This window comes from Cajanus cajan, chromosome 7, assembly GCF_000230855.2.
Source record: "Cajanus cajan strain Asha chromosome 7, NIPB_CcT2T_4, whole genome shotgun sequence".
In the NCBI taxonomy this organism is placed as follows: domain Eukaryota; kingdom Viridiplantae; phylum Streptophyta; class Magnoliopsida; order Fabales; family Fabaceae; genus Cajanus; species Cajanus cajan.
This window is the reverse complement of record NC_138523.1, coordinates 10,191,862-10,206,549: the sequence shown is the minus strand read 5'-3', so window position 1 is coordinate 10,206,549 and position 14,688 is coordinate 10,191,862. Positions and strand designations below refer to the sequence as shown.

The window sequence follows — 14,688 nt, the reverse complement described above, 5'->3', positions numbered from 1 at the left end:
GGGAAGCGTTTTGGCGTTCCCTCGCTCTACAAGCCCGCTCCTCGCTCTCCTAGAACAAAATTTTAACTAAGGGAATCAAAGAGATTTCCCCTCGACTAGGTTCGAATCTCCAAGCTAAGTGCTCGGAATTCCAGAACTTCGTCGGATCGACTCCCAGAGAGATTTCTAGGGCAGAACACTGCTCAAAAACCCCAGAATACTCAAGGAGGGAGTCAAAACTGAGTGAAAAAGTGTGGAATGACGTCCAATTGACGTCATATTTATAGGGAATAGGCGCAATACGGCCTACAGGAGCAATACGGCCGTATTGAAATTTTTGAACTTCAATACGGTCGTATTGGAGTTCAATACGGTCGTATTGAAAGTCAAAAATTTCAATACGCCCGTATTGAGTTCGCAGCGGTCGTATTGAAGTGTCAATACGGTCGTACTGACTTCAGTACGGCCGTATTGAAGCTTCAATACGGCCGTATTAAGTTCAGTACGGCCGTATTGGGCTTTTTCCCTCCACTTCTTTATTTTTAGCTATTCTAAGACCTCTAGACCTACAGAGAACCCTCCTAGGGCTTTCCAGGAGTCCTTCTGGCTGATTATCCTTCAGTCTTCGAGAGTCTTCAAGCTTTATTTCCGACCCGGGCAATTTTAGGGGTCTACATTGGGCAATGGATTTAATCGGACAAATACACCCACCTTCTTCGAAAAATCACAAATATATTTTGGTTTCCATAGATTACTTTACAAAATGGGTTGAAGCTATTCCTTTAAAAGATGTTGAGAAAAATGACATAATTAATTTCATCGAAGATCACATTATTACAAGGTTTGGGATTCCCCAAACAATTACAACTGATCAAGGTACAGTTTTCACAGGTCGAAAAGCCGCTCAATATACAGAATCTAGAGGGATTAAGTTGATAACTTCAACACCATATTATGCGCAAGCAAATGGTCAAGTCGAGGCAGCTAACAAAGTAGTGATTGGGCTAATTAAAAAGCACGTATCAAATAGGTCTTGAAGTTGGCATGAAACTCTTGTTCAAATACTATGGGCTTATAGAAATTCTCCGAGAGATGCTACAAAAACTACTCCATATAAGTTAGTGTATGTGCATGAAGCTATCCTTCCTATTGATATTAACTTACAATCAATTCATATACAGAAACAGAATGAATTACCTACTGATGATTATTGGAATCTAATGTATGATGAGTTGATTTCTTTAGAGGAGGAAAGGTTAATTGCGTTGCAAAATATTGTTCGACAAAAGGAAAGAGTCGAGAAATCGTACAACAAGAGGGTTAAAACACAACGATTTCGAATTGGGGACTTGGTGTTAAAAGTAATTCTTCCCATGGATCAAAAATATCGATATCTAGGTAAATGGTCTTATAACTGGGAAGGCCCCTTCATAGTCGAACAAGCATATTCTAAAAATGCATACGTCATTAAAGAGATAAATTCAAATGTGACGAAAGTAATGAATGGGAAATACTTGAAATGTTTTCATAAGAGGGTAGAATATTAATTGTTCGACACAAGTCAAAGAATATTTCTGATATAAGCCAAAGATAAATGAGAAGGAATCGAAGAACAGAAGAGAAATCTAATCATTACAAAATTTCGATTTAAAAGCGTTGAAAGCCTTGTAAGCCTCGTCTAAACGTTTCCTTCGAGAGGAACATTGAGCTTCCAAATGCTTCTTCTGCTCTAAGGTCTTCGCAAGTCGAGACGATATGACCTTGCCTTCCTCTTTGAGACCCGTTTGACGTTGCTTGATCTCTTGACTTTGAACCTTAATAGCATCTTTCTTCGAGCGAGCCTTCTCTAACTCATGTTGGAGAGACTTGATGGTGGTTTCTATATCCTTCTCTTCTTGTTGTAATTTTTGCAGAGAAGACACCATTTCCGCCGTTGAGTCTTTGATCATAAGCAAGTCAGTTCGGAACTTTTCGAGTTTAGCACAATCTTCTTCGCTTTCAACCTCGACATGGGTTACCTCTTGAAAGGAAGTAGACCATTGAGATCGAAGGTCCCATGCGAGGCTAAAAGGTTTGACAAACTCTTGCAACTCGGAATGGACCTCAGGAGGAAGGCTCGAGTAGGATAAAAGATCGTCCATCATTTGTTCAACCTCTGTCTTGAACTCAGGAATAAGGAAGGCCTGATCAAGATCATCAACATATGCCTTTGTTCGAAAAGAATCAAGCAAAGGTTGATATGAAGGAACCTCAGAGACGTGCTCAATGGTTTTCTCTTTCTCCTTCTCCGACCCAGAAGGACCACTTGTCCAATTATCCAAAACCTCGAAGATACTATTGATATCTTCATCTTCGTCATCGAAAAAGCTCATCAAGTCCAGGTCCGGAGAAGGAATTGACGAAAGACCTTGGACAGAAGAAGTGACCCCGCCTTGAGTCGAAGGGGAAGTTGTGAAGGGACGAGGTGATTCAGTCGAACCTGTACAAAAAGAAAATACATTAGAAGGTTTCATTAAAAATCATGATAAAGTTGTAAAGTTGAAAGAAATATACCCTTGTTCGGACTCAAGGGAGGTTGTAGCTCGAAAGAGGGATCACCTTGAACAGAGTCGTGCAAGGTCTCTGCGTTGACTAAAGGTTCCGACTAGGGAACCTTATCCTCTTCGATTTAAGGAGGAATTTGGATGGAGGCCATTATCGAAGCCATCTCGGTAACATTCAACTGAGACGTGACCAATTATAAACAAAAGAGAAGATCATAAACATTTGGTGTTATTGAACAAATCTCGAGCCAGACGATGAAATAGGAAAGAACATGAGTAAACCTGTTGGGACGCCTCAGTGACAGGAGGAATATCTCTCGAGATGTCTCGAGAAGAATCAACATCAATGATATCAATACCCTGATGAGTAAACAGTGTTAGAAAGATTTAACAAAAATCCAGTCAGAAACAAATTATTGGTCTGACTACCTTGGGTACTGATTTCATAACATCTTGAAGAAGCTTCCCAGTAGGAGGTTTCTGAGTTTTTTTAGTAAGAGAAACTACCAACTTTCCCTTTCCTTTATCCTATTTCTTCGTGGTCGAAACCTGAAAGTAAGGAAACAAAATGAGTAGGATTTAAAGGGATAAGAAAATTTAAAGTAAAAGAGCTCTCTTATTGTCTTGGTACTGCTTGAATCCACTTTTTGTTTCTTAGAAATTTCGATATTCTGAAATATGAAAAGTGGGAAAAGATAAAATGAATGAAGAGAATTAATCGAAAAGGCTCAAAGAGATGGTGAGTAAAAAAATGTACCTTAGAACGAAGAGTGGCTTTTTCCGAAGCGGTCTTTCTTTTCCGACCCTTCAACGATGGTTTTTGGGCATCATCATCACTTTCCCAGTTAGGAGTTGGCTCAACATGTTGTGGAACACGTTGAGGAATGGCATCTGCGAAATTCGAAGGAAAAGATGGGACAAGCACAAAATCGAATGTTTAGTTAAGGGTTTGGCTAAAGTTGTTTACCAGGAGGAGGGTTAACGTTATTGACCCAACATAGTGGCCACCATTTGCCTCGAGGAAAATCATACACGGAACATCGCGCATAGGTAACTCAATTTTTTACGGGAATCTCCTTGCGCTCGAGGTAAAACGGGTCGAGTGTTTTCACCCATGGAGGGTGAGATAAATGCTTAACTAAACCAAAAAGAGCATTTGGAAGAGGAGGTATATGTTTTGGACAAAATTTTTCGAAAACGGTTTTACCTCGAGGGTTTATTACCCTTTTCGAGCGGATGTTCCTTTGTACCATTTTCGATAAGGAGACAGAAGCATCAAAGATGGTTCGATGCACATTGTCGGGTCGATAACAAACTTTAAAAAATTGCTCGAATTGATAAATTATAGTTTGATTCTTGAAAGTACCTGATTGTTTGGGACCTTGCGAACAAGAGAGAGGAGAATTAATCAGCTTCTTCAAAAAGCCATCAAAATTGATGAGTTTATCTACAACATAATAACACCACCATCGAAGGTAGCATTGTGAAACCAAAAATGAAGGAGAAAAAGTGGAGGGTGTAAGCTTGAGCTCTTTGTCAGGTCGAAGGATGAAATTGAGGACTTCTTCATAATTTCCTTCGTCGACACAAATATCTACATCAATGCTTTCCTTGCGACGAAGAGGAAGAGGCTTCATTTGACAAAGCCCAAATTGTCGAGAGAATAACTGAGGTTGGTAAGGGTAAAGCCTAACATCTTTCTGTCTCATACCTGAGATAATGACATCCCAAGACAAGAACCCAAACCAAATGTCAGTTGAAGAAGGACTGATGTTTCCAACCTGATTATTTTGACGAAGCCAGGTTGGACCTATTAAGTTCGGTCGAATGAAAGGAGCTAAGTCCTCGGTGAAATCGGTAAAGCTAAGAATGACTCTAATATATTTCTCAAAATTATCAACCAGACGTTTGCGAGGGGTGAGGGTTGTCAAACGAGCTCCTTCGAGTTCGCAGATAGGAATTGGAGTTGAAGGCAGACGAAGTTTCTTCTCGAGTATCGCGTTAAGCCACAGTTGAAGTAGCCATAATGGGCCGGAGAGATTCCGAGGTCCAGATTCTCGAGAAAGGCTCTCGGAAGCTTCATCAAGACAAGTGTACAGGGAAGCCAAGAGAAGTTTGCTTAAACATATCTTCTTTTTCGAATGAAGAGCTTGGGCTAAATTATAATAGTATTTTGGGACTTGGAGCGAAGGCGTGCAGACACACGCTGATAACCAATACATGAGAAAAGCAATATGTTCTGAAGGGGAAACAGGTGTATCAGAAGGGCCCATATGCGCAGTGATAAAAGCTAAATAGGTCTTTTTATCCCAAGTAATCGAAACATCCTTGATCGAAATTTTTTCTTCAAACACATCAGGATGAAATCTTTCGCCGAGAGGCATTAATCCTGTTATAGCAGCAATATCGAGCAAAGTAGGGCAGACAAAACCACAAGGGAACTCGAAAGCCCGAGTTTCTCTATTCCAGAAAAAGATAGCAAAAGGAGCATCTGGGGATCGAAAAGATGGAGGTCGAACTTGGCTAGTTGGATGAACTCAAAAATACCTGTTTCTTTCCATTCAGAAGACATAGAAGCCTCTACACGGGTTAGCCAAGACGAATGTCTCTCTTTAACAAGAGGAAACGCTCTGAAAATTTTGGTAGTATCCCCAAAAAGGTTCAGGTCTATCTTTGGTGAATAAATGAAAGGTAGAGTGGTGGAGTCTTCAGGTAAAAGGGTATTACTAAACTTCTTCTTGTTTTGACCAGCGAAAGGGCCAAGAAAAGCATGAATAGAGCCATTCTCTAGGGAGAAAGGGAGAAGTACCTGAGACTGATATATCTTCAAGCTAGCCTCCTCCATGCCTGGGATTGGAACGAAAGTGTCATCACCATCTTTGACTTTGCAGACTTGAGCGTTAGTGATTAGCAGAGGAGTGCCCTGAGTAGTGGTTGCAGTAGCCATGGCGGTTACGGGTGTAGTCGTCGTGGTAAAAGGGGTCGCAGCGGCAGTGGTCAAGATAGGAGATGTTGTCGTGGTCAGGGAAAAAGTTGATGCAAAGGTGGTAATAGGAGCAGTAGTAGAAGCCACAGCAGCAGAGGAGGATGCAGCAGAAGAGGCCATTTGGAAACAAAGACAAGAACTTGAAGGATGGAGGAATGAGGTTCGCCGGAGAAAGAGATTAAGAAACAAACCAGAGAACAGAGTAGAGAAGCTTGAGCGCAAAGGAAGAGAATGGTGAAAACGATTTAACCCTAGGGTGAAAAAAAGGCTTAAACGAGGTAAATGGGCCTAAGTTGAAACGGGTTGGGCAAGGTTATTTAAAATTTAAATTGAATTTCCAAAACAACCGCCAAAACATTTCATATCAGAAGACAAATTTATGGAAAAACGGAAGTATGCGCCGTCAAAACCATCAATGTCACATCCAAATGGTCAGTACCTTAAGTGATGACGAGAATAGGTTTTCATCGAAAGAATGATTAGTTAACATCAAGAAAAGTTAACATCAAATCGAGGAAGTATCGAAGAACAACCTTGATAGGAATTTAGTTCTCCCAAGATGCTCATCGAAACCAAATTCCTAGGGGGGCATTTGTTAGACTTACTCGAAAATCATGTGACTCGAAAAGGATGTGAAAATTACTCGAAACAAAAGATAAAGGTTAAACACCTACCAAGATTAAATTGAGAGCCTTATTTGTTCACATGGGAATGTGTTCGAATAGAATTAATTAAATTGAACAAAGGAGTGCTCGAAAATTTATCTGTTGTTCATTAAGGGGTTAAGCTATAACGCGGTCTCGATAGCAACTCGAGAATGTAATAGTAACTCAAAATTGTAGAGGTGTTATTGAAGGGATCTTAACAGTTAAGGCACACTAAGGTGGTTATTAAGGGTCGAATCGAGTAAAGTTGAAGCGTGAGGCGAACGGTTATGGGAAGTTACAATTTAGAGTCACGTAACAAGCACAGTGGATAGCGGTTATCCCCTAGTGGCGTACATGCATGAAATTAACCGTTCTTGATTGGCTCTATAAATACAGAAGCTACGTACCTTCACGGAGGTCGGAAAAACTCATACTTGAATAGAGCTCTGAAGCACTCTCCGCCTGCGCATATGGCTTTCGTGCACGGAATCGTGTTTGGGTATGGTTGCTTCTTGACCACTCTTCTTTTTCCTTTGTAGATTAGGATTAGTTTAGTTTAATGTCTCTTGTAAGCACTTAATTTTCATTCACGTACGTTTCTGATGATGTTGTGATGTTTACTATTTACGAACCATGATTGGTATTGGGAATATATGTATTGTTCATTCGGTTCATATTATTGTTTGCGTGCATGAACGTTGCCTGTTAATATTAATTGAGGAACATTTGGAAACAAGTAACTTCTGAGACCTCTACTTTACTCTTAATTCTCAATAACGCGGTTATACAGTGAAGTACCTAAATTGAAACACATTGTGTGCTAGTCTAAATAAAAAGAACCTTTAAAACGAATCCCACCGTAAACAAGTATATTTTGAAATGAATATATTACGTTAATTTTGTTTTATAAGAATGAAGTATCAAATCATCTTGGATTAATATAAAATTTTGTATATATGATCTAAGAGTAAAGAACTTTTAATTTAACGGTTGAATTTATAAAATTCACATTTAATATAAAATTATTAAACAATGTAATACTTAGTAAAAATTATACCAATATTATTATAGCTCTCTCTCTCTCTCTTTCTCTCTCTCTCTCTCTCTCTCTCTCTCTATATATATATATATATATATATATATATATATATATATTAGTGTTATCATAATTAGACCAATAATCAATTCGATCAAGGTACTAGATCAATGAACTACTCTTTGAATTAGTCAGTCACTAATTGAACCACTTAAAAATCAGTATATTATTAAATATATAATTTTATATTAACTATATTGTATAAATATTAATTTTTGTCAAAATATACTAAAATTATAATTTTTATTATTAATTCCAAACTAAAGTTATATTCTCGTATTGTGTTTAATGGCTTTTCTAAAATCATGTGGACTTGGGCACAATTTTATCAAGTGCAAATTTTCTTCCTAATAGAAAATAAAATAAGTCGGTTTCTTGAATAAATAAATTTTTATATTACTTTATATCTTTTATATAAGACCTGATTATCTAATTTACTAAGATTAAGAAAAATATTTAGTTTAATTGATAGTAATAATTTTATTATATTTATATAATTTTTTTTCTTCCAAAATTACACCTATATTGTTTCCATTTTCTAATTAATATTCGCATATCTCCTAATTAATAAGAGTGCATGTCTTATACTATCTCTCTCTTCCACTCATTTCTCTTCTAACCAATTAGAGTGCATGCTCTTTAAAGAGTTTATAATTAATACATTTTATCAAAGCAAGAGAATACACTTTAATTATGGGCATTTTAGTCTAAAAATAATTAATACATGAGATAATATGAATTGGGTCTTATAAATAAGAATGTAGGTAGTATTTAATAAATTTATTAAATTTTACATTGAAAATATTACATTTAACTTAAATTTATTAAAATGTGTTGTTTTAAGTTATCTATAGGAGTGTTGTTTTAAGTTAACCATATCCTCAGGGATTGAAAAAGGCATGACCCAGTCATGTCAATCTAACTCATCATCCTTGATACTTGTTTTATTAATTTAAATTGACAAATGATTATAAAAGAATTTTATATGTTAATTTGAATCTATATAACGAGATATTATATAGTTTTTAATTTTTTTAAAAATTTGTTTATTAAATCTATACATTAAAAACTTTTAATTTAATAATTAAATCATTAAAATATGATATAAATAATATAGTAATATGTTAGAACTTAATTAATAAGTTGGTAATATAAAAAGTTAGACTCTCTAAGTACTTATAAAAGTTAAGGATTTTATACTTTGTCTATAATTTAAATATAAAACAGGTTTCTTATAATTATAAATTATAAAATTTTATTTTAAAGAAGTTATAAGGTTACATTTAATTAAAAGGAATAACTTGTAAGGTTAGCCTAGTGGTTGGGTAGGGAGGGCTTGGGGTAGTTAGAAGCACGAAGACCTAGGTTTAATCCTCATTGTGACCATCTTTATAATCTTTTCTATCTTTAAAAAAAAAAAGGAATAACTTGTAAGGTTAAATTTTAGCTACTTATTTGAGTTTTCTTTTGTTTCAAAACTAATATGACAATGAGATAGAATTTTAAGACCAAATTAATCATTAATTTCGCATATAAAAGTATTTACATCATCAAATGTATTATGATTGAATTCTAATATTAAGAAAATAATAAATTTTAAAAATATTATTTAAAAATAAATACTTAAATTTATAACATAGGAGAAATATGTTGTTGAATTCTGCCTTAATTTATGTTTTAATAATGACAAACTCTTAGTTTTAAGTTTTAATAATGAAAATTTCTCATGTGAAGTACTATCAAATTTGTTTAATTATTTCGTATTTTTTTGTGCTAAAAAACTTAACAAGTATTACAACTCATAAGCTTTAACAGATACTACTTGAGTTGTTATATAACACCATGGTTTTAATTGTTTTGATGAGCACATAATGACTACTGACCAAATGAGTTCAAAATGAACATTTTCTCTCGAGGAAGGTGTTTTCAAGACTTGGCTCAAGAGTTTAGCTCTTTGAACCATTCATCTGAAAGTTTAAATTAAAACTCAACTTTTCAAAAAGTTGGTATTGAATACTCTACTCAAAAGGTTTGAAGAGAAAGTTGCTCAGAAGATAACAATTTCTTAAGGAAAAGTTGACAACACTAGAAAAGGAAAGTACAACTAATGTCAACATATATAACTTAAAAACTAAGCTAACATCAACAGACTTATTATGAAGGCTATAAAAAGAAGATCAAGGCTACATTTCAAAAGCATGTAAGATCAAAGAGAGGAATAAAAACACAAACCATCAAAGATGTAATCCTTAATTACTTCATACTTTGTTTTCTTTTTTTTAAAAAAAAACCTTACTTTTACATTTGTAACAATTTTGTAATTGAGAAAATGAAGTGTGAATCTTTCTTAGTGAAAGCTCCAATTAAGAGAATCTATTGTAACCATAGTAGAGTGCTATGATACACAAACTCATTCTTTGTAAAAGCCTTCCTACACAAATATGAGTTGTAGAGGTGTAGGAAGGAAAGAAAGAAGTCAACCAAGTGATTGTAAGATCTCATAGCAGGTGGCTATGAGTTTAGGTATCTCAATAGATTACTAAGGGAGAAATTTCAATAGGTGGATGAGTGAAAATCACTAACAACAAGTGGCTGAGTAGAAATCACTAACAATGGTTGGTTGTGTAGTGAAGAATTTGTATCAACATGTTGTTGATGTTGTAACATGAACAATAGTGGCTGCATTAGTGAAAAATCTCACAAGGTTGTGTGAAGACTAGATGTAATATAGTTTGGGGGTGAACTAGTATAAAACTCAATGTGCAATATCTCTAACTTTATCTCTTTACTAGTTGCATTCACTTTATTGCCTTATATGTATTGTTGCATAATTTGTTATTAAAATCAAATTGCTCAAAAGGTAATTTCATAAGAAAACTAAGTTTTTGAACACTTAGAATATTGTTACCTTTTGAAGGATAAATTTTTAAGGAACATAACAATTCAAATCTCATTCTTATTGCCTAACATTCACTTCACATTTGATGGACTATTAATTTAATTTGTTATACTAGTATGTAAGGACTTCAACAAGTAATTTTCAATACATTTTTTTCTAATGTTTAAGATATGAAAAATTTTAAATTACATGGACGAAAATATTTTCTTACTTTTAAAATTGTACTTATATTTTATGAATTTCTTTTGAAAAGTGTTAAGGTAATAAAAATGGGGCTATAACCAAAGCATTAAAGTAAACCGTGAAATCTTGTCTCAAACTAAACCTTGTCATTGCTTTTAAACCATTTTCATGTACCCCTCATTTTTTTGGAAGTGATTTGTAACCTTCTTCTTATGTGACACTTTTTGGCTATTTATGGGATGTGGGGTTATATTGCATTATCCACCAAAATCATAATGATACTCCTATTAGTTACTGACCCTACATAGTCACAACAAACCCTCTCTAACCTTTCATCAAGGAAACCTTTGAGCCCCAAGTCCAAACAACTTCTCAACAAAAAATTGTGTAGTTGATTGGCATACCTTAATTAAGAAGTGTTATGTTGAGCTTGATGTTGAGGTGGTATATAGATGACATTAAGAAGGTACACAAGCTTGACACAAAAAATGTTTATCAACACCTGGGTCAAAAAACCAAGTTGGCTCTTAATAGCTTGAAGGTATACAATCCTCAAGCTTTAAGCCACAAGCGTTAAAGCTTAAGAGCCTTGACGCAAACAACATATGTGATGGAAGAAAGTAGAAGGAGTGATTGTTGTTCTCCTCTAATCTCCATCTTCAAAGTCCTTTCTTCTCTTGAAGTCTCCAAACATCAATGGCGGAAGCAATGAACCAAGCTTCAAAGCTTGAGAAGCAACTTGAGATGGTTCGGTTCTTTCTTGAAGAGGAAGAAGCTTGAGGAACCAAGCACAAAGTAGGAATTCCTTTGTGGAAATTATTAATGAGAAGATGATTCTCCACGATTTTGAGGACTCTTGGAGGAGAGAATTTGATAAAATTTTGATTTCATTAATCCAAAAGTGATTGCAAATGCTAAGAAAAGGATTATATAGAAGAAAGTAGCTTGTGGAGCAAGCTAAGCATAACCATGATTCTCTTGAACCATGGTTGGCTTAGCTTGACCGTCCACCATGGTTTGGGAGTTTTGTGGAGCAAGCTTCTAACTTAGTAGCTTGGGAAGCAAGCTAAGTTAGAAGCTTGTAACACAAGCTTTCCAAAGGAACCAAAAGGAAGAAGCAAATTCGGCCAAGAGAAGAGATAAGCGTCCTTGGGCTTGTTTCCTCCATTTGTCCAATCCAAATAAATTGGAATTGGTTTAGTTAGGTTCACCCAATAATGGTGAGACCTAGCTAAATCAATTCCTTGAAAAATATGGAGCAAAATAAGTCTAATATGTAAAAATTGGCCTAGGCCCAACTCTGGCCCATTTACTAGTTACACCCTCATGCCTTGCTAATTACCACCCCACTTCTACTACTGAAAAATGTAAAATGAGTGACCTTTAATACAAGGTCAAATGGAGCAAAAGTCTCCAAAGAACCTACCCTAAATACACAATAGAATAGTATAAAAAAAAAACAAAGTGCATCACAAATACAAAGGCAAAAAGGAACCTATACAAGTAAAACTATGTATAAATGAACTAGACCTTCTCTTCAAGATATGGTGGTCCACATGAAGATTACCTTGAGCTTAGAAAGCCCATTAACCTTCAAGCTATCCAATCCCTCCTGTGTGCTCCTGGTCATAGCTCTAGTGATTGGACCCTTGGCCCATGGTCCATCAATGTCTACGGACACTTGGTGGGGAAATCAAGTTAGTCCTTAACTGCTAGGAAAACTAGGTCAGCCCTAGGCTGAAAATCTGGTTAACCCTTAACTACCTAAAGGTACAAAATGTTTATTAGTTGTCAATATTGCAACACTTTAAGTATTCTTAGTAATATCTTCACAAGATTTAGCTTTAAAGATGCCCAATAAAACTAGTCATGGCACACATGTTATTGTTAATTGCCCAGTACAACTTTTGTTTATTTCCAAAAACCACGTAGAATAAACCACTATTTTAATTATTAATGTTATGTAGGCATGACAACGGGGCGGGGCGGGGGCGGGTTTTATGTTCCTCGCCTCCGTAGATTTAAACTGCACCCGTCCCCAATACCTGCTGGGAGTAAAATATAGGTACCCATCCCCGTTCCTAGCGGGGTTCGAGTTTTGCCACCTCGCCCTTGCCCCTGCTCCTACCTTTTTATTTTTTTTATTTCTAATAAATATGAAAAAAAATTTAAAAATAAAATAAAAGTAAGCTAATACAAATTTTTACATATAAATATTTCTAATTTTGATTTATATATATATAAAAATATTTTTTTAATTATATTATTAAGTGGGGTGGGGGTGTGGGCGGGTATTGACATCCCCATCCCCACCCCCGCCCCTGATTTTATCAATCCGGGAAAACTCAAACCCTAATGTGAACTCAGTAAACACGGGTTTTCCTCGTCCAAATCGGACGCAGGTTCGGGCGAGTACCCACGAGGTGGGTTAGATTGCCATGCCTAATGTTATGTCAAAAGGCGATCTTAGACCCCTTAGTCATAATGTTTTAATGATAATAAACATAAGCATTTTATTTGAGAATTTTTTTAAAATCATTCAAAAAGATGAATGCTCTTCACTAGTACACAAAGGGTCTTTTACGTCGGGTATTTTGAGCCTTTTACGTCGGAAAAGGTTTCGACGTTAATACGGGAGACGTAAATTTACGTCGCCTCTAAAACGCGACGTAAATTTACGTCGGACATTATCCCAGCCCGACGTAAAAAGGGACAAAAAGCATGCCATAATTTTACGTCGGACATGGCTTGTCCGACGTAAATTTACGTTGGCCATTTCAAGGCCCGACGTAAATTTACGTCGGACAAGCCATGTCCGACGTAAAATTATGGGTTTTTTTTTTAAAACGTTTATAAATTTTTGATATACCCAACACCTGCATATATATAGTCCAAAATACCAAATCTAAACCAGGCAGTCCAGAATAGAAATTCAAATTATATTTCAAAATTGAATGACAAAAAGAAAATAATATATAAATCTTAAAAAGCATAAATCATGACAATGTAAATCCTATTATTCTAAAAAAGCTGTAAAACATATGTTTGTCAATGCTATCTAACTAACTAAACTAACTAACTATCAAACTATAAATATAATATCTAACTAACTAAACTTAGAAATCTAATTATGATATACTTTGAAGAAAAAAAGTTGCCCATTGTTCTCTTATCTTGAGCATCTCATCTTCGGGCAATGGAGATGGATCTTGAAAGACCTGAAACATTAATTTAAGTGTCATTAATATGCAATGTTAATTATCCTAAAGGTAAATATACTTAAATAAATTTTGATATGAATTACCTGCGCCCAAGAATCAATAATACCCGCAGAAACTATGGCTCTTATCCAATACATGACGTAATAGCCACATTCAAACGAGTCTTGTTGCCTATTACACTAAAATGAGAAACAAATAACTATTATTTCCAAAGTCAATAAATTTAAATATTATTGACTATATGAATTAATTTGCTAACCTTAGGGTATATGAAATGCAATGACTTTGATGATCTGGCTCTTCCACTTAAAATATTAACTCCAGACACGATTCTAATTAATTGAAATAAAAACAAATGTTAGCCAATATATATAATTACAGTTTTAAAACATAATGAAAAAATTTAATTACCCTTGTAATTGGCATTTAATTTCGTGGCTTGGTTTTCGATGTAGTGAACAAAACCACACCACGGTGTATTCCTTAGGAATGATTACCATTAACTGCCAATGAGACCTACATTGTATGACAAACAAATTAGTTATAAAATTACCATGATTAAAAAACCAATTAAAAAACTAACCCGTCAATGTATGGAGCCATGTATATATCTCTTCTTGAGTCACTCATCCATGTTTGCATATATTGCTGGATCTGGACCTGAGTGTTTCCTGATTTTTGGATGGATTGAGGCTCAATAAATCCATATACTTCTGCTTGTGCATGCTCCACACTCAATTTATCCATGTACCTAACACAAATAATTATTATAAGTTAAATGTAATTATTGTAAATTTAGACTCATAAAAGAAAATATGACTTACATGGCCCACAGCTGTATGATAGAAATATTTAACATGGAGTTTCCCCCAACAATCTCTAATGCATCAGGCATAGATATGTATAGTGGAACATCAGCGCTATCAACTCCAAAAACTCTAATGTCTCACTGTAATTGAATTGGCTTCTTATTTAATCGTGGTAATATGATTAGAAGCTTAATATGGGATCATCCTCAGCTGTTGCGATATTAGCATCATCAACATGAGGTTCTCTCATGACCTCCTTACCACGATTGATAAAATCCTAAAGAAATAATCACAATTAGTTAAAAAATAATAGAATTATAAGAAT

General features: G+C 35.2%; 1 protein-coding gene across 1 annotated transcript; it reads right to left on the bottom strand.

The window, feature by feature from the left end:
• Positions 1–12,082: 12,082 nt before the first annotated feature.
• On the bottom strand, positions 12,083–14,688 carry LOC145949811 (uncharacterized). Its single transcript, XM_083060698.1, has 5 exons — positions 14,138–14,688; positions 13,966–14,070; positions 13,814–13,886; positions 13,638–13,733; positions 12,083–12,097 (listed from the first exon to the last, which is right to left on the bottom strand). The coding sequence occupies exons 1-5, from the start codon at positions 14,299–14,301 to the stop codon at positions 12,083–12,085; spliced, it is 453 nt and encodes a 150-aa protein (XP_082916824.1). The 5' UTR covers positions 14,302–14,688.